Below are 27,935 nucleotides of genomic sequence, written 5' to 3' on the forward strand. Positions count from 1 at the left end.
ACATCTTTCTTCACTTGCCAGGAAGTCTTCAGGGTGCAATAGGCAAGGCTTGTGGTCATCCTCCTTCCTAGTTTCTCATTCAGTTCACATGTGTAGATGCCGCCTGAATCAGAAACTGGAATTTGACAGTGCTTTATTTAGTAAGCTTTGGATCAACACCTTCAGGACACTATGCCCAAATGCTCCCTCTCAGACAAAAGGCTTGTCTCAGTCATAGCTCTGCTTGCACTAGGTCCAAGGCAGCACCAGGATCATAAGCCAGGCACTGACAAGGTAGCCTAGCCAGACCAAGAGGCTTTTCTGTTCTTTACACATAAATGAGAAGAGAGCAAAGAAATAACTGAAAAACAGGAAAAATGGGCACAATTTTTACTAAGGTGAAGCCTGTATGTAAAAGGAGACATGAAACCAGAAAACTGACATCCGTTTGTGTGTACTGAGAGAAGGTACTGTGCCAGACTAAGTGAAATTCAAAGTGGTTTTCCCAATCCAGTCCTTTTCTTACTGGTTTTTGGAGCAGCACTGAGGCACATGGCAGACCAGGTCCACTCTTGTTCCCCTTGTTTTCTCCTTCAAGACTGTCCATGTTGAAGATCTGGAAGCAACCCGGCAGGCTCAGGAAAGAGGGAAGCAACTGAACGAGTCTGTATGTAAGAATGCCTTGTCAGTAAATGTTTGGTGAGTGTCATTCGGGGACGTAGAGGTTGCTGGTGGAGTTGGGTTCATCCACAGGCCGTGTCTCTAACACAATGGTGCTGGTGGAAGAAGGAGAACAATAAGACAAACCGAAGTTTAGGATTGCCACAGCTAATATTTTAGAAGTAGTTTTGGAGCCTAAAACAAAATGCAAGACTAAGGATGCACCTCATTTTAGGCCAGAAACAGAAGCCCTGTGGTTTTTATCAGAAAAAAAGCCCTCTGGGTTTTGTTCAAAGAATTAAACTAAAAACAGAAATCCAGAAAGGACGGGGGGGGGGGACCCAAATAACCTTTAGGGGCCACATTCAGTCTGCTGCTTTCATCGTTCCCATTCTATTCTCTCTGTTTTACAAGTCTAGATAGGATAGGGGTGTGGATCCAGGAAGAACAATCCAGCTCCAAAGTCTGCTGTGGGTCAGAAAAGGGCTTCTGGGGTCAAGAAGGAATGAGAACCACAAAGAAGGATTTATGGAAAGGTTTTCATACCTTGAGGCTCCCAGTAGCCGGAAGGTCCATCGCTGATCCCGCAGATCCTGTGCAACCTAAGGAAAGGATGATGAGCTGCAGTAGAAGACCAACTAACACTCTCTGCGCACAGTTCTCTTCCTTTGGGGTGCATTGCAGAACTTTCTGCTAACAATCTTTGCATTGTTAATCAGGAGTTACCCGAAAGGCATATATTTTAGCACATTAGTGGCACTGAAAGAGATGTACGCCAAGATCTTGTATTGTGTGGCCAGAGAGTTCACACATTTCTGCTTCCCCTTTGATCTCAGTATGCACTGCAATGGGGCCTCAATACCCTAAATGCACCAGATCTTGTCTAATCTTGGAAGCTAAGCAGGTCAGCCTTGGTTAGCACTTGGATGAGAGTCAACCAACAAATACCAGATGCTTTCAGAGGAAGGAACTTGCAAAACCACTTTGAATATTCCTTGCCCTATGAAATCCATGGGACCATTGTAAGTCAACAGGCAAGTCATAGGGCCACCAGAAATCAACAGTCAACTCAAAGGTACATACACAAGTCTAGAGAAAATGGAAGTACTGTGCATTCATGTAGGATCAACTGTTGACTTTCGCCCATCTTGACAAAACCAGTGGAGGGAACCACAAAGAAGAAACAGGCCCTAAGGTGGTCCCAAGTGGTTTGAGAGAACACCCCAGAAAAATGGGGAAAGGGGAGAAATTTAGGGTTTTATTGGATCAGGAATCCCTTGCTTGCTACCAATATGGTCCTTGACATGGCAACCCAAGAAAAGGGAAGAAGGTCCTCTCTACCTGTCCTGATCCCAGAATCCACTTCTGCACTCCATGGCGCCAAAATGCATACACACTGTTGCGCACCACCGCTGGGAAGAAAAGAAGAAGTTCAGAATTTGCTATGGTGTTTTCCACCTTCCCCCTGCCCCCAGATATAATACAGAGCAGCCCTTTGCCAGGTTTGGGGATGCAAATGCTTGGAAAATAGGTATTTATCTTTGGAAAAAAGGGAAAAATTCAGTTCAAACTATTTTTGTGCTTTGGATTCAGTTTGCAATAACTGAAGTGAGCTTAAGGACAAAGCGGGAAAATAAGAGGAGAAGAGAGCAACTAAGACATTTTAAAAATAGGAGAAAAAGCAGAATGATGGATTAATCAGGACTGTCCTTGTCAAACTGGTACAGTTGGGGGACATGTTAGCTAGGAATGTCATGAGGCTAGGATTATAGGCTGCAGCAGACAAGTAGCCAAGAGGTTGTGAGGTAGGGAATATTAAGGACAAACTGAAGAAACCCACCAACTGACTCCATTTCCACGTCGAAAGTGAGTTGTGGAGGGCACTGAAGCAGCAATCCTTGGAGGCTGACAAACTGGATGCTCCCTGGGAAAGAAAATCAGAACACTTGGGCACCAGCAAGAAATTGCACTCCTCCTCAACCCTGACACACCAATAGCCTCTTTCTTGCTTACTTACTGTTCATCAGAACCAGTACTGTTTTGCTGTCCAGCTGGGTCACCTGGACAGGGCCAGAGCATGCAGGTTCTGTTGAGAAATTTAGCATTATTTAGAATGGGTGGTCATGCTCCAGGGCTTGGAGAACTATTTTCAGCCCCTCTAAGATTGTGGAGCTGCACCAGAGTGCTGCAGCCACCATTTTGGGTGAGCAGACATCATCCAAACAGCAAGGTTCCTCTTAGGCTGGCATTCTATTTGGCAATTACAATGTTGTAAGTTAGACTGACAACTTGGCAACTTTTTCCTATTTACACATATGAACGTGGAACCATTCCCATGATCACAAATGCCCTCTAATGCCTACCTTAAAAGTGACGCAACCATGCCAAGTGAGGGAGTTCTGTGGTGCTGGCAAGCAGGGCATTAAAGGATGACAAATCCAGCCACCTTCTACCAGTGAGCCCTGTGTGGTTCACCGATACCAATGGGGTACTTACTTCTCCTTGTAGCGACATTGGCAGGAGAGGACTGGATACACCATCCTTCAACACCCCACTTGCCAGTGCTGCAGGAACTCCTTTGCCTGGTGCGACTGGCTCAAAAGGTGTGTTTTAGGGGACAAGCTAAGAATATGAATCGCAGCTACATCAATACAGCTCCATCTCCTATGCAGGATCCTAGCTGAGATTTTTGACTGGTTGATGTTTTCTTGTTGTTGTTAGCTGTCCTTACCACTGCTGTCATCAATGAACCAAGAGGTAAGTGAATTTAGGTTGATGATCTGGAACTGTACTGCTTGCCCTGGGGGGCCCTTGCTCACTCCAATGCAAACCAAAGGGTACTCTTCATCAAAGGTCATCAGCATCTCAAAGACGGGCAGCGGAGAAGGGAGCGGGAAGTCGAAATACTGGCAAAAGAAGGAGGAGGAAAATAGAATTCAGCATTTCAGCATCACGGTCAAAATAGTGCCTCCAACAAAACTGTGGTAGCTACTCCTAAAGCATGTGCCCCCCACACACACACACACACACCGCTAACTAATGGATGTTACCAGATCCATCTCCTCCATCATTGCTTCTTTCCAGTGGGCTCTCTATATTAAGAACAACTAGCCCTTTCCAGAAAGCAGAGTTACCATTCCTCAAATGACTCTGTTGTGGCCCTACATGAGTCTCTGTTCTGGCCTTCTTCTGATAAAGGGAAAACATTCAGATCTGTGGTACATGCAGAAATTCTGGGAGTCCCTTCTCTGAAAGGAGGTAATTCTTGCTGTACATTTAAACATTTTCAGGTCTAAGTGCCTCAAGTTATAAGCCAAAATAAACTTCAGAGAGCTGGAGTGATAAACTAAAGGGTTGTCTACACAGGCAGAGATTGGTAGAACACGCAATATTCTTGAACATTCAGATTAAATGCAATTCTTTTTGACAGCTGAGGGCTTAGATCTGACTCTTTACCCTGCACTTGCCTGGAAAAAATGCTCTATTGTACATGCGCCCCATGATGCAAGTCAACTTCAGTGTGGCACTGAAGGTGGAGATTTTGGTGGATGCTACAGGTAAGTGGAAGGTTACCTGGGCCAGGTGATGACCTGATCATTCTCACTAGGAAAAGCTACTTCCCCTGTTTGAATTCACATTTTGCCAGAATGCAGTCACCATTATTTTTGGAACATGTGTTTGTGCTGATACTCACATATCAGTATTAGCACACCTCTGCCTATTGGCGTTTCAGAAGAAAAAAAGTGGAGCAGTCATGGCCATGTGGCCGAAAATAACGTGAAGCATAGCAAATGTGATCAGAGTAGGACAGGCAGCCCTTTCACACCGAAGTGAGTTTGCCTAGAGGAAATGCGTGGTTGGTAAGAGGTCAGGAGCCCTGTTGGCACAGTGGTTAAGTGCCTATACTGCAGCCACTCACTCACAAACCATAAAGTTGTGAGTTCAATACCAGCAAAAGGAATCAAGCTCAACTCAGGCTTGCATCCTTCCGAAGTCACTAAAATGAATACCCAGATTGTTGGGGGCAACTAGCTCACACTTTGTAAACTGCTTAGGGAGTGCTTAAGTGCACTGATAAGCGGTATAGAAATGTATTTACTATAATATTGATCTCACTTTGTTTTAAGACCAAAGTGTGTGGCATTAACAGGGTCAGTGTCACAGACTGCCCTTGGCCTGACTTAGAGGCACAGTCAGAAGGTTCAGACTCTGAAGCCACAGAGGAGGCTGAGACAGGGGCAGATCTGGGGCTGTCTGGATCTAGTCCCAGAGGAGGCCCAGGAAGTTGCAGAGGGAGGAACGGACTGTATGGACTCTAGGCTGCAGGTGCTAGGACCTGTGGAGCCAAGACAGGTCAAGGAGTCTTAGAGACTAGCCAAAAGGAGAGCTAATAGGTTTCAGCTGAGAGAAGCTGAGGCCTTTTAAAGGAACTCCAGCTGCAGAGATTCTTTGTAGATGACAATCAGTCTTGCAGCCTTGTTGTTCTTTGCTCTTGGATTCATGACTCTGGTTATCTGACCTCTGGATTTGCCTTGTGACTACGGTCTTGCCTCTGCCCTTTGCTATGACTGGCATTGTGTGACCCTTGGACTGGACTCTGGACTATTCCTTTATATATTTCCCTGCTGTTCTGTCCTTAGTAGAGGTAAGCAGGACAGTCACTCAGACCAAGAAAATGCAGTTTGAAGCAGACTTTTGCTGCCTGTGCAGAATATGTTGCAAAAATGAATGCATACCATGGAGGAGGCTATGCTGCACAAATATTTGGGGCTAATCCCTGGTGCTCTGCTTGTAGTCCTGCAATTAGTTTTCTAGCTGGCTGCAAACTCTGACCCTGATGAGACAAGGGTTAAACAGAGAAAGGAGGGATCTTACCTTGACCAGCATGAATTTCTGCATGGGTTCATACCACTGTAGCAGCACCACGCCTGCCTCTAGTGCCCCACATAGATAGTGGCAATTGCTTTGTGCATTTTTGGCTGCAAGGAAATGGTGAATAGGTTGTGTTCTCTGCAGAACTGTCTTAGAACCCATTGCAGTTGCTGTTTAGTCTGAACAATTTGCATTCTGCCAGAACCTCTGTAATGCTGTGTCCATAGTAGATGCTTGGACAGCAAAGGAAAACAGAAGGGGATGAGGACATCCTTCTGCAGGTCAGGGCTGGAATTGCATTTACCTGTGCAACATTTTTGGCATCCTTTGGTATCTGGAATCTTTGTGGTAGTGACATTTTTCCTGAATGGCAGGGAGAAGCATGGTTAAGTGGATGTAAAAAGGGAAGAAGCGAGAGGGGTGCAAGAGCAGGATGCTATTCTGTGATTTTATTAGGCTGGCTTGCAAGCTGTCATCCTGTTATGACCCTCAAACAAGTCAACCATACTAAAAATGAAGTGGTTTTTGGTTCCCCTATCCCCCACTCCCAAAGCTCAACAAACCTCCCAAAATGCCCTCAAAAGAGCGGGGAAAGCTGAAAAGCAGCCAGGATGACAGCCAGAAGTAAAGTTGTGTGACTTTGGGCATGCCAAAACATGGTGGTCTTGTCCCCTGTGCTAAAGTAATAGCAGAAAAGGGCCTCAACAACCCAATCCTTGTGAATAATGAGGTTAAGGAAGAGCCAGGAAAGCACACATATACAGAGGCACCCTTTGCCCAAAGTCCTTTTCTCTCCTGGGGAATGACTTACCTGGGTAACAATCTGTGGGGAGAGATGGACATCCCAGGCCGCTGCTCTCGCCTGCTCTGCTCATACAGGCCCAGTAAACTATGAGAGAAGAGCTGGGAGGACTTTCCTGAATGGAGGGAAAAGAGAGTGTTGGAAGAGACAGGCAAAGGGATTGATGAGCAATGAATGAGCAAAGGGGAAATCCCTTCATTCCAAACCCCACTGAGAAGATTTGCTGGACTGTTGCCTCTGTATCCCACCTGCAGCACAAGCATACCCTACAACATTTTACGGATGAAAACTAGGACATATGTGGCCAATGAACATCAGGATGCGGTCAACATGTCAAAAGTTATTAATGAGATTAATGAGGAAGAACACACAAGGTAGGAGAGGCTGAAACGGCTTGCTTTTGCCTACTAGGCTTACTAGGAAGGGCAGGATTCCACCCCTCCTCTCCTCCATCCTCCCACTAATTTAATGGCATAGATAGTGGTTTGAGCATTGGACTATGACTCTGGAGACCAGGTTGGTCTTGAAACCTACTGGGTGCCCTTGGGCAAGACACATGCTCTCTGCTTCAGGGGAAGGCAATGGCTAAACCTCCTCTGAACAAATCATGCCAAGAAAACCGCATGATAGTTTCCCCTTAGGGTTGCTATAAGTTGGGAATGACTTGAAGGCACACAACAACAAAACTACTTTTGCACTTTGAACTCAGTCTGCCGCAACTCAAGTATGCCAGGATGAAGGGGGAAAGTAAGAGGGCCACAGAGAAATCAGGAAATGTTAAAAGTAGTTGAAAAAGTGGAACAACAATGGATTAATTGGGACTGTCACTGTTAGAGGACCACTGAAGGATAGATAGATAAGGGCCAACTCGCTGTCTAAGTCCTTGAAGAGGCTGCGGAAAATCAGAGACAGATATGGGCCACTGGATGCAGAAAGAAAGCAGCTCCTTAGCCCTGTGTGTGTGACCAACTCACCAGAAAGCGACATGAGGACGTTTCCAATGCAGTACACCCATGTGGTGCGGCTATGATAGAGCTTGAGGAGGGAAAGGAAAGAGGAGAAAGAGGTCACAATCCCTACAGACAGATCCCAAAATAATGTAGCTGAGTCCACCTCTGTGATGGTTCTTGGCCTTTGCTTGGCTATGGAAACCCAGTGGGTGATCTTGGGCAATCCCCTGATAAGGTCTCCATAGGGTCACCCTAAGTCATAAATGACTTGAAGGAACACAGTGACTGCAATCCTGCCTGAGCATTGACAATGACAGGGAGTAAGTTATCCAGGTTAAGTCATTTTGACTCAGCATTTAGCTCACAGTTTACTAGTTTACTCAGGCCCTGACAGACATTTTAAATATATATATTTTGCCCTTCCTGATTATTTGTGCCTTCATACCCTTCCCATGGCACCCATTATTCTCACCAGTTCTAGCGTGCGCTCACTCTCACTCCGATTCAAGGCAAAGATCCCTTCTTCAGCTCCCAGAATTAAATGCAGCTCTGAAAAGTGGAAAAGAAATGCAGACATTTCTTTGTTTAATATCCACCTTTTTCCCAACACGGGTTGGCAGTTAACACCATTAGATTTAACTGATTAAACTTAATACATAGAGAGATCTTGTAGCACCAACTGAAAGAAAGAAAATGGCAGCATGAACTTTCGTAGACTTCGGTCTACTTCCCCAGATGCATTTGCATTCTGTGTAAATGTTCAAATGCATCTGAAGGAGTAGACTGAAGTCTACGAAAACTCATGCTGCCTATTTCTTTCAGTTAGTCTCAAAGGTGCAACAAGATCTCTCTCTGTGGCGATTCAATAGACTAACATGGCTATATCTTTTAATTAAAGTGAATATAGTCGTAAAATATTTTTAGATGCTAGCATGAGAAGGGGATGACAGCAAGTGGGTGCAGGCAAACAAGAAGGAGAGTGTGGAAGAGGAGAGAAGGAAGGAGATAATCAAATAGTATGGAACAGTGAAGTTTATGAATGAGAACTAGAACCTTGTAGTAACCAAGAACAGTCCTGTGTGAGAGCCTGAAAGAAGTATGATCCCATGTACTTTTTCCAGGTTTCTCATCTGTGCGAGAACCTGAAAGTTGTACAATTGCATGTGTACTTCTTCCAGATTTCCTATCTGTGTGAGAACCTGAAAGAAGTATCATCTCCTCTCCCTGCCGTGCCTCACCTTACCATTAGTATTTGGATGAGTCCAAGCAGTAGCCGAGGTGATGTGTAAGGGGCACTCATTAAACACCTTCTTGAAGAGTGCTGTGTCCTAGAAAGAGGGAAAGGCAACTGTTATCCAAGAGGGGAGAGTGTCCAGGATGGGCATACATCCCCCAACACACCAACGCCATCCTATTAGCTGCACCTTGGTTATATTGCATAAACCAATAAATCCAGATTGTGGTGGTTTTATGTGTTGCAAAAAGTGCAGTAGTTGAGGACTTTTTCCATGCAAAATTTGCACAGAATGCTATTTTCTGCAAAAACAAATACCACGTGGACATTTTGTACAGAATTAAGTCCCACACTGCAAATAATCTTTGTAAACTGCAACTGTTGAAGATTTTCTTGAAGCGGGAAGAAAATTGCTAAAATTGCTCATTGCTTCTTTCAAGAAGAAAATTAACAAATTCACATCTTAAGTAGTTGCCCACTCCTGAGCTACTAGAACAGACTTGTACAACTCATCCAACAGCCACAGGGATATCACACAGGTGATCGAGTAGATTTGTAGGAGATCTTTGGCTTCATTTTCAGAATTAGTCCCCTCCATCAGTCTAGTTGGCAAAGACTTTCCAAAACAGAACAACCCTATCCTGCTAAGAGGTTAGTATCCGCCATGTCTGTACAACCATGGAGTAGAAAGCCAAGGCTTCCCCTCTTTTGCAGCCAGCAGAAAAACAAACCTTACTACAAGTTTATTTGCAAAGTAGTCAGACAAACAACCCGTGGCCTACTAACTTTGGGGGTATATTTGCAAGGTTGTTCTAGAAGTAACCTGTTTTGGTTACTGAAATGAAATATTCATGCACACCCTCCACTCCAATTTTACTGTAGTGATGAGGAAAGGGTGCTCTCTACCAGAACAGATGTATGATAAATGCAAGTACAAATGCTCAATGCACTCACAGGTTTCTGTTTCTTCTCCAGTTTGGGTGGAAGGATGGGTGGTTCTTCAATATGGGGGACTGGGAACAATTCAGGGACTACAGAGGACAAAGTTTAAAAATCAGGACATTACCCCCATGCCCATATTTATCACACCATTACCCCAAGTATCTCCCATAGATGACACTTAACAAGGATGTTGGTAACAGACTAGACATTCTTGTTTTAATCAAGTCTGCTGAGTTTATTGCAGGAGTAGTGGCATCTCAAATGTCCCTGAGAAAGGGAGAGAATAGTCACTGCCAATTCCCTACACAGGAGCCCTTGGTATCTACTGGGGTTTGGTCCCAGGATTTCCTGTAGTTACCAAAATCCATGGTGCTCAAATCCCATTAAATGCAATGGTGCAGTGAAATGGTATTCCTTATATAAAATGGCAAAAGTCAAAGTTTTGCTTTTTGGACTTTATATATATATTTTTAATATTTCCAAGCCGTGGAGAGTTGAATCCGTGGATAAGGAATCCATGAAAAGGGAAGACCGGCTGTACTATAGCTCTGCAATAAGATGCTTTCCAACATTTCACAGATGAAAACTGAGGCATGTGTGGCCAAACAACAATAGAGCATGGCCAAGAAAGCAAAGGTTATGAAAGAGGAAGAACTCACAAGCTAGGAGAGGCTGCAGCAGTTTGCTTTTGCCTGAGCCTCCTGGGAAGGGCAAAATCCAGCCCCTTCTCTCCTCTTCCCTCTGATGAATTGAGTGCAAACTACTTTTGATATGAACTCAGTTTGCATTAACTGTAGTAAGCTGAAGACAAAGGTGGAACGTGGGAGGAGGAGGAGGAGAAAGAGACTGGAACATTTTAAAAGCAGTTGAAAAAGTAGGGTGGCAGACTGTTCTTCCCAAATCAAGACGATGGGATGCTATGTTGCTGAATTATTTTTAATGGCTAGCAGTGACCTAAACTAGGGACTTCTTTTTCTTTCTTTCTAAATTTCAAGTCCTATACCATTTTTTCCTCTGTATTGGGAAGACTGTACCTGATCTGGCAGTGAGGTGAGAGGCCTGGGCTGCCATCGGAGGCATTTGCAGAGGTGCCCTGCTTGCAATGGGGCCACTGGAGCATCTTCCCCGCAATCTCAACTTGCCAGGACACCTTGCAGCCGACCTTTCCGCCACAGTCTCATCTGACGAGATCCGGAGTTTAGGCTGGCAAGATGGAAGCAGAGATGGTTCATTTTAAACACGGGTGGGCAAAGTGTGATCCCCACCACCACACCTCGCAAGCGGCCAAAAACCAGTTGTGTTTTTGTTTTTGTTTTGAAAGAGTGGGCTGTGAACTTCCCAGATTCTCTAGGGCTGATATGAACCTCCGAGAGCTGCCCGCCCCTGAGTCAAAAGATCATACGTTTGAATTAAAAGAAAGTAGACAATAAGGAAAAGAGCCAGTATGGTGTAGGGATTGTCTACATTACTGATACACCCTGATTTCCCCCTTGCTGTGTTCTGTTTACATTACGCAGACCCAAAAGCCCAAATTGGTTCCGGATTGTTTACACAATGCCTGGACCCATTTTGGGATTTCCACCCCTTGTCTTGCATTAAAAAGAAAACCCAGCGCAAAATTGTAAAATCTGATCCCCATCAGCCCTAGCTGGCAAAGCAAATGGCGGGGGACTAATATGTGTTGCAGTCCAACAATACTGAAAGGACCATGCACTCTGCATATGTTGGGGTAAGGAACTGTGACAGGCTACATCTGTGACAATGGGGGAAGGAGGCCATTTTGAGGTGCAGGGAATCTCTCCTCACAGTAGACCTTTCTGCAGAATTATCATTATGTCAGGATGGTGGAAAAGAAGAGTGATTAATATATCTTACTTGGCTCCCAAGAGTTGCTCACCTTTGGAGGCAGTGGAGGTGGGAGGTTGGTAGATAAGGTTTCACTGGGGGGGGGGGGAAAGAGAGGGGTCAAAGTCATGAATTAGGTTAGCAGTGGCCACCTTTCTGTCCCCTTCCCTCCAGACTAGCACAATATATATAGGAATATATATATAAGTTACCTGCTTGCATGACATGCGCTGGGGCTGGAAGGCAGGAATGAAGGAATGCCCCGCACCCAAAGAAGAGGAAAATGGAGATAAAGGTTAGAGGATGGATTAGAGAAGACAGAGTTTTAATCAAGTCTGTGAACGATCATATCTGCAAAAGTCAAATGCACAAACATGGAAGGCCAACTGTACCTCCATTTCCACATACAATTTCTGTACGATTTCACTAAGAGTGAGCTAAGGAGCCCATGAAACATTTTGTTGGGAAGACTTTTGAAAGACCTTCCATCTGCGTGCCATCCTATAACTCAGCTTGTCACTAAACCTAAAGCTCCATAGTGTGAATGGGACTTTGGAATGCCCCAGTGCAGCCTGCTGGTGTAGAAAATAGCTTGTGCCCCCCTCCCCAGAACAGTTGCCCACCCTGACTCACATTATGAAATTTCCCTGGATCAGTACTGAAACTGAAAGAGAATCTCCTACAGAGTCCCAGGCAATAATAAATAATTAGCCTGGAGAAGGTGGGAGATGTTTTGAGTAAAAGGTATGTTTATGGCACATCCTAACTAGGAATGGCTGTGGGACTGGTTCCTTCCAGGTTGCTACTTACATGTCCACATCATCATAATCATTGTCTGAGTCTGTTGCTGCTTCTCTATTTTTTAAAAAGACAGAAACAGAAGACAAAAAGTAGATTTAGTGATTAGAGATAGACAAAGTAAGCTCCATTGCAATTCAGAACTGGGCTTGGTTTATGAGCCCAGATGAATAAAAACTCCCAAGAAGAGCCTTTCTATCCCAAAACTTACAATTCAAAGATATTGCTGTGTTAGTCTGTAGAATCAGTATGTGGAAAGATCTTAAGTCTACGAAAGCTCATGCTGCCAATTTCTTTTATTGTTTCAAAGATACTACAAGATCTCTCTACATACTAAAACTTACAATTCATGGTTAATTTTCTACATGCCTGCATTACCATATAGTCCATGCAGAAAGAGAAATTAATGTGTAATGAATTGTGACTAGATATTACCCTCCCAGTGTGGCACAGACAAAGCTCAGTATGCATCTGGGAATCACAAAAGGCCAAACTAGCTATTAGGGTCTGGTTATATTACACATCTTGGAGTGTCATCAATAGAGACTGCTCTAATGCAAAGAGTCCTATCTGGTGGCTGTCATACTCTTTCCTGGTGCGCTTACCTGCTGCTGAATGCAGAGCTATAGAGGTGGCTGCCAGTCCCATAACCAGGGTCTGCAGTGGTTTCCTGCAGGCAGAAGGCAGAAAGAGTGGAAAGGAAAAAATGCACCTGATGCTGGAGAAGCATCCAGACTTTAAAGAGGCATTGGCTTGGCTTCTTTTCCAAGGAAAGACCATGATTTTAACAGTTATTATTACCCAGAGTTGACCAATAGCCACCCATTGTTAGCTGTGGATGTAACCCAACATAGGAGTTCACATGGGAGAAAATCGGGTGTTAAACAGGCATTTTCCTGGGACAGTTGTGATTAAAGAGGACTTGTCCCAGGAAGAACCAGGAATGCTCCAGCAACAAATCATTCATGGGATTTGCCCATGAATGATTTGTTGCTGGGGCATTCCTGGTTCTTCCCAGGTTAAGTGCTTTTTAATCCCGATGTCGTGTGAAAATCTTCACCATGTTTGTGTGACTTTCCCAGGAAAATGCCTGTTTAACCCCCCAATTGAGCTGAATAACCTATTGTGTTTGCTGGAAATCTGTTCAATAGTTATTCCTCTCTTCTGAGAAACGGGGTCCTATGTGAGAGATGCATGGCAAGTTTAGGGATATCGAACAAAGAATTCTCTTAATCTCCATTGAACTATCATTCAGAACTCAAGAATGTAGATGAGGAGCATAAGAGGACAAGACACAACCATAAATGATCAATCCAGCCATCTCTTGTTCCACTGGGAGAAGAACAAAGAGGATGGGGAGAGGAACCCTCCCTTGCTTGGAGTAAGAGAAGGTACATGTTAGGAAGAGAGAAGAAATGAAGAAGCAAGAAGGTACCGTGAAATTTGGGGACTCTAGACTCTGCCGGTTTCTGAGGTCAAGGCCAAAATTATGAGCTGCAATGAGATTACAGGAAGATGGTTTATAACAGTCACTCCATGTGGGAGAAGATCTCCAGAGGGGGGGGGGTCTTTTATGAGGAGGAAAAAGATAAGGAAGAGAAGGGCTAGTTTCATTTAGGGTGGGAGAACACCTACAAAGGTTTGGGCAAGGAACAGGAGGAGGAACACATTAGTGCAGATTTACCTTGGGGTTCAGTACATCCAGGTGAGGTTACGCCTTGCCGTTGGCTGGAGCGAATTCTTCGCGGCACAGGAGGTGGGGGCACCTGCGCCAAGAAACAGTAGGTTAGCAGAGGAGTAGGTTGTCCTGCATTATAGTCATGGCCAGCCATTGGTGTTCTCTTCTGATCTTGGAGGACCCTGTCTTATCTTCTAACTGTCCTGATTTGAAGGGACAGCACCAATTAATCCCCTCTCATTCCACTTTTCCAGCTCTTTTTAAAATGTCACAGTTTCTTTCTCCTCCTCCACCTTCCCACTCCATCATGGCTTACTTCAATTGCTGCACACAGTTCAAAATCAGCTTGCACTCAGTTAATTCAACAGGAAGGAGAGGAGAAGTGGTGGTGGAAACTTGCCCTTCCCAGTAGGCATTCCTAAACTCAGTTCATAAACTCCAAGGTTTCTCTTCTTACAAAAAAATTGTGTGGCCATCCTAATGAATAACAGTTGCCCCCTTGTTGGCATACTCTGATGTTGCTTGGCCACAGGTGTCTTGGCTTTTATCTGTGAAATGTTGGAAGGCATGCTCTGTACTTTGTCAGCCAAACAACAGTCCTGTTACACCAACTGCCTGGCAAGGCTAAATTACAATATAGGTCAAGTCACTGCCTACCCCAAGTATAGATTCGTTCTAAATCAGGCTGCTTTGCTGGAGACATGTCCCTGTAGCTGCAATCCTGAGAAATAAATTCCACACATTTGGGTTGCATTCCTAATGCATTATAGCATCAGTAACTTTAAAATGGGCCATTAAAGTGTGCATTTGGAAGAAAAGGTGAAGAGTCTTTCTGTCACAGGCATTGTTTGGATGTCAGAAGGCCCCTGTGGATATCATGAAAGGCAACAGCACATTGAACTGCACTCTTTTTCTCATCTTTCTCCAGTTTTGGGTTATCTGCTCTTACCTCTTGTTCCTCTTCATCCGTTTCGCATCTGGGGAGTTTGTCAGGATCACGTAGTTTCTCAAGGAGATCAAGGGTCAGGTTGCGGCCAAGTCCTTGCTGGGTAACCAGTTGATGCTGGGGAAAAGAAGGGATCAATTGGAAATGGCTAAATTCCAGCCACTCAAGGTTTGGTGGTGGCGGCGGTGATGCTGAAGAGGCAAGCCATAAAACTGAAAATACTACTTGCTTCTCCAGCACTGTAACTGAAATATGGGAGAAAGGACTTTGCTGACTGTGGTTACATGATTCTCCCTTCTAAGTGCATATTTATATTTTTCAACCTTCTCACCTCACATGGGACTTTACCTCTAAAGAAAATTTGTTAATAAGAAACAAACCAGGATATTGGTTTTCAATACAGAAAAGTTTCAGAACCATCTTTTATATCCAGAAAAAAGAGGCAGCCAGGCCCATTGCTTATGAGGGGGTGCAGAAGAGAAGATGGCATTGCCCACACTGTCCTAGTGTGGATTGCCTTGTGGGCAGAGAAAGAAAGTAAAGAAATTGTGATACTCACAGTCAGCATCTTGGAGGCACTTGGCCTTTTCTTGGGGTTCTTGGTTAGTGTCACCTTGACAAAGTTGTGGAAGGCTGGTGTCCTGTGGATCATTGCAGGGGTAACATTTGGGGTCATAAGACAGTAGGGGTGTCAAGCCTGAGACTCTAGTGGCAGGAACCAAGACCCTTGATCCCTATGCCACTGAAGAACTTTGTCAAGAGGAATTGACCTACTTCTCTCTACTAGCTGGGGGATTCTGGGAATTGTTATTACAAAAATCAACTTAGCATTTACATTTCTGTACCTTTTCATATTGAACTGGGTAGTTTCTAAGCAGCTTACAAAGTGTAAGGTAGTTGCCCCCAACAAGCTGGGTACTCATTTTAGCAAGCTACGGAAGGATGCCAGGCTGAGTCAACCCTGGAGCCCTGGGATCGTACTCACAACCTTGTGGCTACAATACTGGCTGCAGCAGTGGCAGTTAACCACTGCACCATCATCACTTAAGCCTCTAGTCATGTCTGTGTTCAAAGGAAAACCAGGCAAACACTCTTGTAGTGGGGAGCACTTAAGGGGCACGTTCTGTGCCAGAACTAAGCATAGTTCGAGGCCTCCTCAAGAGTTCCCTGAGTGCTGACACTGAGAGCTTCATTGCATGACAAAAGAAAGCTGAGACTATCAGCAGCAGCAGGAGGAACAAGGGGGACTCAGTCCTCCATAACCCCCTGCTGCTGCTTGTCACTTTGGGGCGCTATGGGCTCCCAAAGAAACAAATGTCAGTGGTAAGAACATGGAGGCTTGAGTTCTCTCCCCTCCATCGCTGCCAACACTAATCTCTTCTGGGTGCTGAGCCCCCACCCAAGGAAACAAGTGGCTGTGGTGATAGGAATGTGCAAGACTCAGCCTTCCACTCCGTGCCACTGCCACTCTTCAGAGCAATGACCCACACCAGATGTTAAACATGCCACAGATATGCCACTGTTGCAAACAAAGACTCCAAACCCCATCTGCTGGTCACAGAGGCCCAACTGACTAGGGGGACTCACCACCGGGCTTTCTCCTTGAGCTTTGGGGGCTGATAGCCGCTCTTTGTCATCAGGACCAGGACCCTGCAAGGTGGGACAAGGAGGTAAACAAGGCATCACATGAACTGATGAGCAGCCTCCTCTCGCCCAACTCTACCCATGTTAACCATTTTAAAATTCTGCACAACCACCCCAAAACGTAGCAGCTGCATAAACCGTTGCCAGGTCTATAAATGATGCAGATTTTTATGACTTCTGTCATTTTGCATGATACCAACCATTTTGCACAGAGGAAGGAGTTAGATTCAAGCACCACCTTCAACCAGTGGAAGTTATATTTAGCCTGACCTATGTCAGCTCTGGAAATCCCCACAGGCAATCCCCACAGGCTTTCAACAGTATCATGAACTTGGAACCCAAAGAAGAGAGATAAATAATGACGTGATCGCTATCGGCAGCCCCAGATCCAAAGCATGAGATGGAATATACTGCTGCTTCTTACCAGTGTGGAAGTGGGAGGTAATTCAGACTATGCAACTGTTCTTGGCTCCAAGGGGAAGGAAAAGGATGGTGAGCTCAGTCATGTTTCTTTACCCTTCTGAGCCGAGAGCAGCCTTTCAGAGGGAGTGGTTGCCAGGAGGAAATATTAGTACAAAAATAGAGTGTGAATGGATTGTTGCACAACACTCCACCTGATCCTGTTCTGTTCCACCTGCCACACTTGATCCTATCCAACAAGCAATGCTGTCTCCCACATGCCAGCAACAGAAAGTGGACAATGTCTTTCCAAACAGACTTACCGCAAAGGGTGTATATCAAACAGGGGAGGCTGAAGCTCCGCCAACTCAATAGCTGTGATCCCCACTGACCACACATCACACAGTTCATTGTATCCGCCTTTGAGTTCCACCGCTGCCACTTCCGGAGCCATCCTGGAACAGTGAGGCATGCCCTCAGTAGGGTGCCCTCAACATGCTGCAGCCCATGCCCAACACACCTTTTAAAAATGCTTTCCATTTTGTCCTGTAAGATCTCTCTGGAATCCTCAGGACATGCCACAGTCTTTTAACCATGGTTACCAAACTGAAGCATCTCAAAAATCCCACCCTCCACGAAAAAAAACCTGGTGTTTTCTTGCTCAGGACTGAAAAATCTCTGAACAGCTGGTGTCTCTTTTTTATTGTGGTATCTCAACAATTCTCACTGAGAGTGGAAGAAATGTGAATATTGCTTCTTGTCGTTGGTGTGTGCCTTCAAGTCATTACTGACTTATGGCAAACCTATTGGGGGGGATTTCTTGGCAAAATTTGTTCAGAGGCGGTTTGCCTCTGCTTTCCTCTGTGGCTAAGAGAGAGCGATTTGCCCAAGTTCACCCAGTAGCTTTCCATGGCCAGAGATTCGAACCCTGGTCTCCCCAGCGTCCTACTCCAACACTCAAACCGCTACACCATGCTGGCTTTCTGAATATTCCTTAGACCCCTGCTACTATTATTCTACGGCGGAGCCATGACTTAGAAACACTTATATTAGCACAGGATAACTCTCTATTGGAAATATCCAGTCTCAAGATACCCTCCATATCTGTGCCCGCCTCCATTTACAGACAGCAATTGGTAAGTTTGGGAAGGGACACAAACAGCTAGGCTTTTTCTTGTTCTTTTTTACCAGTAAGGTGTACCGATGAAAGACATTCTCCGGGCAAAAGTAGCGCTGAGTTGAGCTGAGATGCCAAAATCCGCTGGCATGCAAAGGGAAACATAGAAAAGAGAAGAATTGGGAAAACCTCTGTCAGCAGCAGTGTTAGGATTGGAAGATCTGTCTTGATATGCACAGAGCTTGGAAAAGTTACTGGTTTGAATTACAGCTCCCAGAACATCCCCCAACAAACATGGTGATCCTGGCTGGAAAAAACAATTCAAAATATTACATTATTAAAGTTTTTGGAAGCTGCAGTTCCAGAAGGTAGCTTTTCCAAGATATGGAGATGCAATAAGATGGAAGGCTTAATCTGTGTTTCTGTTGCTTTGATAGATTGAGGTGCATACCCTCCATTGCACAGATGGAAATGAAACGGATACATGCGACCATGGCAAAAAGTGTTAATGAGGAAGAACATACAACCAAGGAGAGGCTGCAGCTGTTTGCTTTTGCCTGAGTCCACTGGGAAAGGTAAGATTTTAACTCCTTCCTGATCAGTTAATTGAAACCAAACTACTTTAGCACTTTAAACAGTTCGCAGCAATAGAAGCAAGACAAGACAAAGGGTGAAAGTGGGAAGAGGAGAGAAAAAGTAGGAAATTGGGACAGTGGAGGGGATGAAGGTGAACTGAGCAGGATGGATTTTGAGGATATGAAACCCTGCCACATTCATTGTTTAGGGAACAGATATGTTCATGAAAGGGCAGGGTGTCAAATGCACAAAAAAGTTAGTGAAATGGGCCTTGAAAAACCAGTTCCCCTCTCCCTCACAACACACACTCCTGACCCCACATTTTGCAGGGTCTGAAGGAGTTGCCCAGCTGCACATCAGTCCTGTGAAACATACCCAGTTTTACTGCTCCGTGGTCATTGAGGAGGATGTTGGCTCCCTGAAACACAAAGGGAGAGATACAACTGGCAAACTGTGTGTGTCATACAACCAAAAGGGAAGTGAGATTATAGTCAGGTGAAGCGAGCTGGACGTCTCTCTCCCCCACACATTATAACGGTATTCTGTTTTATTCTGCTCAAAGGCAAATTGGGCAGAACTTTGCAAAGTTACTTTTTTGGACTACCTCTACCAGAATCCTTTTCAGCTTCTGCAAACAGATGGGAGCATAGCAGGATGTTCCCATCAATATCTTGCAGTAGCGACAAGATTATCACACAACATCACAAAATATCATGATTATCCCATGAACAAAGAAGAATCCTAGCGCTGCTTTTAATTCATGGGATCATTGTGAAATCACGCGACGTTGTGTGATAATCTTCATGTTATTGCACAATATTGATGTGAGCATCCCACTGTGCTCCCATCTTTTTTTGCTGGTTAGCTCTCCCTTCTCTGGACTCAGTTCCCTTTTGAAAGCCCTAAAAAAGCTGCGGTGTGTCAGCCACTGCTATATCTTGTGTGATAAACCAGATAAATTGATTCTCCTGTGTTGGGTGAAGAACTAGTTGTGTTGTGTACCTTCAAACCATTTCCCACTTATGGTAACCCCAAGGCAAAGCCAAAAGGCAAGGGTTCCCAAATTTTGGTCCTCCAGATATTTTGGACTTCAGTCCCCAGAACTCCTGACTGTTGGCTGGCTGGGGCTTCTGAGTGTTAGAAGTCCAAATCACTGGATGACTAAAGTTTAGGAACCAATGCCATAAGTAGAGACATGATTATACAGTCCCTGTCCACCAAGGATCTGATGATTTACCTTAATATCTCTGTGGATCTTCCCTTGGTTATGGAGATAAGAAAGACCCTAGAAGAACAAAGAACATCTTGTATCCAACTGCTCTTGAAATGCAGCTGATAGTCAAGTAAATCTCTGTTACAGCCTTCCTAGACTCAATGTCCCTCTGGACTCCTTCAGTGATTCTTGCAAAGTCATTGCTCTGAGTCCAGCTGCTATAGGAAAAGGTTGCTTGTCTGTGACTCCCTTGACTCTCTTCCAACCACAAAATGGCTGGGTTCAGGTGTTGGGAAGATGCAGCTGAGAAATGGAGGTATAACTATGTTTGGGACATGTATATTTAGTAAGTCTCACAATTTGAATTTAATTCTCCAACATCTTTAACCCTAATATGTTCTTAATCATAGCATACCACTGAGAAAAGACTATCATTGACTAAACCAGGGTGAGCAACTATGGGAAGCTAGGGGGCTACAGCAGCGTCTTCTAGACCTTGGAGGGGCACACCCCATCTATTTTTATTATACCCCCACTGCAAAAAAAAACCAACCCAAACAAAATTCAAAACGTTTTGCTCTGAACAGACTCTAGGGAGTTTATCACACTGGGGCTAATTGTGGCATTAAAGAGAAATTAAAGCGCATTTAAACCATCCCGCAAATAAAGCAAAAATGGCGAGTAATTGCGCAAATGATTATCACACGCAGAATATTGGAAATGCATTGTCGATGAAACCCCAAAAGTAAAAAGATGTGTGTTAATGCTTCTTTGTGGCCACTTTAATGGCGGGTTTTGTGCGATATTATGTGAAATTGTTTTGCGTAATTACGTGATTTTTTCCAGGATATTCAAGGGATAAACTCATGATCTCCTTCGTGTGATAAACTCCTAGGAGTCACAGGGGACATTTCTGCCATGTTTGCAGAGCAGACTCCAAAACATGGCAACCCCCCCCCCCACCACCACATCCCTTAGAGGGCATTTGGGGCAAACTTTTTTTACCATGGGGGGGCTTAAAATGGCCGTAGGGGCTGCATGTGGCCCATAGGTCACACTTTGCCCTCCTCTGCACTGAACTATGGCCAGTGACTTGACTGATGCACAGGAAGGAGGTTATATTAAACCACTACCCTGAGCCTCTTCAGATTTGTCTTCTAACCACATGAGGTTGAGATGTGAAGATGACCTATAAAGCGCCACAACCCAGGAAACTTTGGGCGGCCTCTCTCACATTACAGTCTATGACACTTTCTGAGAAGGCGTCTTAAGATGGCCAGGATGTGCATCATCCAGAGAGATGCTTTACTGAAATTCTCAAGCACTCTTTTGTCTGCCACAAGCTGCAGAGGCCCTGCTTATTATATGTGTTCATCTGTTAGTAAAGCTGTTCCTGGGCTCTTCCAGGTCAGGATGCTGAGAAAGAGAGGTTTTATTTCTTAACCTCTACACCAGTAAAGAAAGCATCTTTTGTTTCTTATAATTTAAGAACAGTGAAGTGAGAGGGAAATGTTAACTGCCAGCCCTCACCCGCAGCAGTAAAAATCTAGTTAAAGTTTTACCCCACTTTCATGGGGGTCTGCACTCCTACCCAGTGGATATGGGGAGGGGGGGAACTGTACACAACAACAACACAGTTAGACAAGGAGGACAAAGTGCCGCCATATCTTGTTGGATACAGCTGCGGTCAGCCAACATAGCCATTGACCAGGAATGCTGGGAGCCATGGTTCAACATCTGGAGGGACACATTTAGCCCACCCCTGTGTTAGTTGGACCATCGTACTGACTTATATACAGCAAATCCATGTTTTCTTACTCACTTTTAATGTTTCTCGACATACATAGGCAATCTGAAGCTCTGTCAAAGGTCCAGTGGCTGTAGAGGTAAATGGGGCAAGAGTAAGTAAATGGAGGTCCCTTCCCAGAGGCATCGATCTGAAAGATCTGGAGTAGTTCAATTCCATATTTCATGCTTTGCACATACAAGGTCACAGATTTAGTCCCTGGCACATGGGATGGCTGCATTCCATTGCATGACAACTGTAATTATGTGATTTTTGCAGGATGTTCATGGGATAAACTCCCATGTGTATTTTGAGAGCATACTTGATAACAGGATGGCAGTCTCTTTCAGGCCTTTGCCTTGGTTGCTATTAACAATAGAGAAGTCATGATTTTCCTATTTGCTCTCTCTCTCTTCTTTAACAGCAAGAAGTCTGGTGTAGCCCAATGCATGGCATCTATGTCAGGAGGTTGTGGTGACATATATGCCATGCATTGGGTTACACCAGACTTTCCTTATAAGTAGCGGAAGCAGACCCAACGATGCAAAACGATGCCAGCAAATGGAGGTGGAAGGCATCTCGTGGTTTGACCCAAGCTAAGCAGGGGTGGGGGGCATCCCTTCCTTTGAAACAGGTTTCGCCCGAAATGGAAGAGAAAGCGATTTGACCACACTCAGCTTCACTTCTCCATTTCTTAACTGCCTGGTATTCGATCCTACCTCCTCACCCAACTCATACAAGAGTCCGTCAAGAGAGTACTGTACTAAATTAGAAGAGGAGAGGGTTAGAGATTTAAATTCTCAACTATTTCATCTTTGCGTGTGAAGACAAACAATTAAAGCTGTTTTCACACCTTTCGACATTTCACAAACCGGGACACATGTGGCCAAGCAATATGAGAGTGTGGTCAAGATGGCAAACGTTATTAAGCAAGAAGAACAGACAAGCTATTTTTACACCTTTAACTCAGTTTGCAGCAACTGAAGTAAGATGAGGACAAAGCGAGAGGAGGAAAGAGAAACTGGGACATTTTATAACAGCTGAAAAAGTGGGAATGGCAGAATCAGGACCATTTGAGGGTATGAGTCTTCTCTACACTGTGGGAGAAAATAAATATTCCTACACAGTCTTCTCCCTATATTTAAACATCATGAAGTCTGGCAGAGGAAGTATTCACTGGAGGAAACAATTTATGTTTTTGTATAAAAAAAATCTGATTTCTGTACAAAAGAGATAAGATTTAGGAAATATCTCAATCTGTGCTTGCACCATTCCTCCTGCATCTGATAGAAAGGTAAAACTTAAAAGGTCAGGCAATCTGATTAAAACACAGGAAGGTACCACATATTGAATCAGATTCAGTACTGTCTGCACTCTTTGGCATTAGGATTTTGCTTGCGTCTACTGGGAAGGGAAAGACTTCACTCCCTCCCTCCTCTCCGCCACTTTTGAGTTCACCAAGTGCAAAATACTTTTGCACTTTGAATTCAGTTTACAGCAATGGAAGTAAGCTGAGGACGCATAGAGAAAGTGAGAGGAAGAGAGAGAAACTGGGACGTTGTAAATGTAGCTAAAAAAGTGAGACGACAGAACATTAATTGTAACTGCCCCTGCCAAACTGGGACAGTTGGAGGATATCCTCACCCCTCTCTCTTGGCCCACAGATCAAACGCGCCACAAGTTGAGTCCATCATATGAGAAGAGAAGGAGGAACTAGCTTATATTTGCATCTCCGCAGCCTCTGGGGGTGTATTTGCCTCTCATTGAGCTGGAAGTAAGCAGGATGCAAGCCTGAATGGGCCCATAGCAGTCTGGCTCAGGTCCAGCCATGCTTTCAACTTCTGCTCTCTGCTCCATCTGCAGCACCTGCATCTTTAAAGCAGCACCAGTCTGTTCCTACAAACACATGTGGAAGACCACAAACACAAATCCTGCCCATCACCCCAGCCTCCTTGCTAACCAGCCAGATGCAAAACCTCAGACCTCTGTCTTCTACGCTGGCTACATCCAAACTGCTGGTTTGTTCCCGACCCTCGCAGTTGGAAGGTCTCAGACAGCTAGTAACCACCAGCCGTCAAAAGCCATAAAGCACTCCCTGAAGTAAGTATCATCTACCCATTTAAACAAATAGTTGTAACTATACAGAAAGAGAGTCAACACTCATGGCTTGAGTAGTGAACTACAACTCTAGAGATCAGGGTACGGTTTTCTGCTCCGTCATGGAAACCCACTGTCTTGACCACACTGCAACACTGCTTGGCCATATGTGTCCCAGCTTTCATCTGCAACATGTTAGAGAGCAGGGGAGAAAGCGTAGGAAGGACTGAACATTTGGTTCTGTATGTCCATAGATTGGAGGCAGGAGAGATGTAAGGAATCAACTGTACCTTGGTAGACATCTTGAAGAGAGCCACCTCCACAGAACTCCATGCAAATCCACAGCTTGTTAAACCTAGTGAAACAACAAAGGAAATGGTCTGAACTGAGGCCACTTGTGAATGGGAAAATGGAAAGGGTATGTATGGGAAGATCAGGACCGTCAGATGTGAACAGCTGCACTGACCTAAAGGTGCAGCTTGCTAACATGGCACATCACTTTAGCACCCAAGGTTCCCTGTATCAGATGTTCTAACTGTGAGATGAATCTGCCTAAAGGAGTGATGTATTGAGACAGACTGCCCCTTTGCACCAACCAAGGGGTCCTTTCTTTCTCACCGAATATAGCTTCCATAGTAGGCAACAATGTTGTCGTGTTTGCACGTTTTCACCATCAGGATCTCCTGCTGAATAGTGGCACAATCGTCATCTGGATGGAATTGGGGAAAGAATAATATTTGAAATTTACGTCAGTTCAGTTGTACTTTTAGGCCAAACTAGTTCTGGCGTGAATTGATAGATGTGCACAAAAATTAAAATTATATATCTATATCCATATCTATATACAAACTAGAGGGAGAGAGACAGCGCAACTGACCCCTGTACAGATCTGCATTAAAGGCTGGGTTGGGGGCAGAGTCAGTGCGTAGTGTCTATACGACGCATGCCGGCGTGATGTCGCACTACATGATGTGCCATATTATGGCACTCCTCCGTCTCTGAGTCCATACGACGCAGCGCCAAAGAAATACCACCAAACCGTAGCAATGAGGCTATGGTGCCCTTTCCATAGCTTTTCTTCTTTTCTCCTCTTTCCTTCCTCCTTTTTATGCTTCAAGAGAATAACACAGCTACCTCTTTGAAACGTACCACGTAACTTAGGGATTTCTGAGAAGGTCCTAGAAAAGGGACTGTATTAGGCAGTTAGCAGTGTTAATTTCCATTTATTTGACTACAATAAATAACAATTAACGCTGTTGACTGCCTGATGCATTTTGAACCTTCTCTCGAAAGTCAAGGGCATCTTCTTCCCTTTTTTTAATTTAGAAAAATGAAAAAGAGGAAATTGACAAGCATCTTTGTATGTGAGGAAGGGGAAGAAAACAAATGATTTAATGTGGGGGGGAATGGGAGGCATGATCTGGAAACATGTTACTCCAAAACAAGACTTGCTTCCATGCTTATGGCGGCAAACAAAATGTAGCTAAAGCTATATATAGTACAAAAGTGAAATCAAAAGACAAATCATTGCTTAATATTTGTATCAATTAGAAATGCACATACTCCAATGAAACTACAACATGGACGTGATTTTAAAGTTTCTTGTCTTAAAATAAGAGCTTTAAGGATGAATAATTACTCCAGAAAAGGGCCCTGAGAGCATGCTTTCCAGGCTTGTGCAGACTACACCAAGAACTTAAATTTGTCCCAACGTACAATAGGGATTAGCACCCAAATATGTTCTTCTGCTGCCCTGAATTAAAAATATTTGCTTTTGGAGTCTATACAGAACAGAATGCTTCTAGTCTGTGAATGAGGAGGCTCAGGCAGCATCTACACTGCAGAATTAATGCAGTTTGACACCACTTTAACTGCCACGGCTCAATGCTATGGAATTCTGCGTGTTGTCGTTTTGTGAGATACTTGGCCTTCTCTGTCAGGGGGCTCTGGTGCCACAACAAACTACAAATCCTACGATTTCATAGAATGGAGCCATGGCCATGAAAGCAGTGCTAAACTGCATTAATTTTGCAGTGTGGCAGCAGGTTCAAACACCTGAGATGAGCACACTAGACATTGTTTTCATACAAATTTGAGCTACATTATTTGCTAAAAACTACCCACAAGGCAGCTTTCTGCAGTCCTCATTTTAGAAAGCATTCACATTAAACCCTATCTCAGGATACTTTCAGTTTAGAATATGAAGGCTTGCATAAAAAGGTTTTTCTCTCCTCACTCACCTGCTTCCATCTTGACCATTTTGATAGCAGCCAGTTTCCCGGTTTCTTTGTTCCTTGCCTGCGACAATACAGAAAGAAAAGGGTGTTTGTTAATATATATATATATATATATTCACAAAGTGAGGTATTAACCCAGAAGTAGTGCTTCCAAAAGGGTCAGAGCAACTTTAACGCCATTTGCAGAAAATAGCTGGTAGAATCTCTCAGTTGTGGATTATAATTGTTAAGGTTGGCAATTGTGAGGAGAGGCAAGCTGAAAATTCACTTTTTGGAATACTCTTTATTAAATTTAAAAACACGAATTTACATTCATTACTCCATATGCAAATCCACATACACACCAAATAAAAACAAAGCCGCAAATTCGTAGGTTCTAAACATGAAGGACAAATCTTAAACAAAAACAAAGACAAAAGAGGCAAAACTCCCCCCTATAATTATATTTCTAAATATTGAACTGAAGTTTTGAATCAATGCAATATTACAAAGTTGGGGACTGGAGGAAAAAATGTCATGGGGGCTGGGCAGAATTCATGTTTAGGGAATAATACCTTGCCACAGGGCTTTGAGTGTTGGGCTATGTCTGCCTCTGCACTGCAGAAACAATCCGGTTTGACACCATTTTAAGTGCCGTGACTCAATGCTATGGAGTTCCAGGAATTGTAATTTGCTTGGCACCAGAGCTCTCTGCTAAAGAGGGCTAAATTCCCAGGATTTCCTAGCACTCATCCAGGGCAGTTAAAGCAGTCTCAAACTGGATTATTTCTGCAGTGTGTTTTGGACCTCCATCGCTTAATCCCATTTAGCCCTACATGCAGATTTCCCAGTTTGGAACAGAAAGCCTGAATGAGGAAGCGCAAAGCAAGCCAAAAGCTCAACAGTAAAGAGATCCCACAGGCGATACAACTTGCAGCCCTCAGCATTTTTGATGGTATCGTCCAGATGTGTCCTCTTAACCTCTAGAGCCATATATATATATATATATATATATATATATATATAGCTGGCATTGGCGGTGGGAGCAAACCCACACATTGCCCAGCCCTTCCTTTCTTCAGAAAAGCCTCAGAAACTGGAGAACGCAGCAGAATGTCAAAGGCAGAAAGGCAAGTGAGAAAGTGCCTCCTTCATAAAACTCCAATCTGATGCCATTCCAGATACTCTCTGATCGTTATATTTCAGAGAAAATAAATGCAGATTAAAGGGTCGGTCACACTTAATATTTTTTGCATGGAGAGATTTACATCTGTGAACCAATTCAAAATCGATTCACCGTTCCCACTGTATTTTAAGGCAGCGAATCTCTCCGTGGCATTTAAGTCTGATTTGAAGTTCCCATTCGCCACCGTTCCAGATCAAAATGGAGGCACCTCCATTTCCTGAACGGTGGCCGCGCGATCCAAATCAATCTGATAATGCACTATTGGAGATGCGGATTGTTGCAGTTCTTAAAAAAAGAACCACTAAGGGATCCGGTGCCAAATGCACCGGTTTAAATGGGCTTTTTGGTGCCCCCTGCATTGAGTACATTTGCAAACTGGCCATCTGAGCGTGGCTTTTAGCCAGGTTTTAGGCGGGATGCAGTTGGGCGGCAGCATTGGCAGCATTTCCCCTGCGATAATACCCGACTGCATCCCGAAATAGACTTCAATATGGCAGGGGTAAGAGGAAACAGAAATGTGATCACTAACCCACTTTCCAGCTTTATCATGTGGCCATGAGTTCCATGGTACACCTTTGTATTAGTTTTATTTTTTTTAATTGTATTTTTGTTCTCCGCTTTGTTTTAAACCTGACACTTCTTTGTTAAAGTTTGTCGTACTCTGAAACAAGATGCAGTTTGGTTAACACACAACCAGGAAAAAATACACAACCCGAAGCGCTCGATTCCGCCCGGCACAAATCCTCCAGGAAAGAAGGCTGTGTGGTTACCTTATAGACTTCCCCATAGGTCCCTCCGCCGACTCGCTGCAGAAGCTCAAAGTCATCTTGAGGGTTTCTGGTGGAAATCTCTAGGGCCGCTCTTTCTTGGGCATCCATCGTGAAGCGTTTTTTCCCCTCTTTCTCGAGGCGGAGGCTTCAAAGCTGGTGACCCTGCAAGCGTAGGCGTCAGCAGCAATGTGGTTGGAGCACTGATACATTTCTCAGCGTGCTGCT

At 44.3% G+C, this 27,935-nt stretch overlaps 1 protein-coding gene across 1 annotated transcript; it reads right to left on the reverse strand.

The window, feature by feature from the left end:
* Positions 1-365: 365 nt before the first annotated feature.
* On the reverse strand, positions 366-27,861 carry MAP4K1 (mitogen-activated protein kinase kinase kinase kinase 1). The gene is made up of 32 exons (XM_089478941.1): positions 27,711-27,861; positions 25,779-25,836; positions 24,157-24,247; positions 23,829-23,893; positions 21,478-21,533; positions 19,680-19,727; positions 18,818-18,860; positions 17,938-18,010; positions 17,073-17,204; positions 16,294-16,356; positions 15,266-15,347; positions 14,710-14,823; positions 13,767-13,848; positions 13,518-13,576; positions 12,688-12,752; positions 12,095-12,139; positions 11,497-11,520; positions 11,337-11,379; positions 10,474-10,642; positions 9,452-9,528; positions 8,507-8,591; positions 7,736-7,812; positions 7,288-7,348; positions 6,323-6,428; positions 5,816-5,874; positions 5,515-5,618; positions 3,371-3,545; positions 2,657-2,725; positions 2,480-2,563; positions 1,981-2,051; positions 1,186-1,241; positions 366-755 (listed from the first exon to the last, which is right to left on the reverse strand). The coding sequence occupies exons 1-32, from the start codon at positions 27,816-27,818 to the stop codon at positions 686-688; spliced, it is 2,514 nt and encodes an 837-aa protein (XP_089335067.1). The 5' UTR covers positions 27,819-27,861; the 3' UTR covers positions 366-685.
* Positions 27,862-27,935: the final 74 nt, after the last annotated feature.

The sequence above is a fragment of the Sceloporus occidentalis genome, unplaced genomic scaffold (assembly GCF_023333645.1).
Source record: "Sceloporus occidentalis isolate IW3139 unplaced genomic scaffold, rSceOcc1.0.p SCAF_13, whole genome shotgun sequence".
NCBI lineage: Eukaryota > Metazoa > Chordata > Lepidosauria > Squamata > Phrynosomatidae > Sceloporus > Sceloporus occidentalis.

What these genes read in the sequence shown, in the direction of transcription:
- MAP4K1 (XM_089478941.1), bottom strand. Translation starts at nt 27,818, where the DNA reads ATGGATGCCCAAGAAAGAGCGGCCCTAGAGATTTCCACCAGAAACCCT. An exon ending in TCTTCAAGATGTCTACCAAG is followed by an intron (nt 21,534 to 23,828) that starts GTACAGTTGATT and finishes TTACCTCTACAG; the next exon opens with CCACTGGACCTTTGACAGAG. An exon ending in GTGAGCGCACGCTAGAACTG is followed by an intron (nt 7,349 to 7,735) that starts GTGAGAATAATG and finishes TCCCTCCTCAAG; the next exon opens with CTCTATCATAGCCGCACCAC.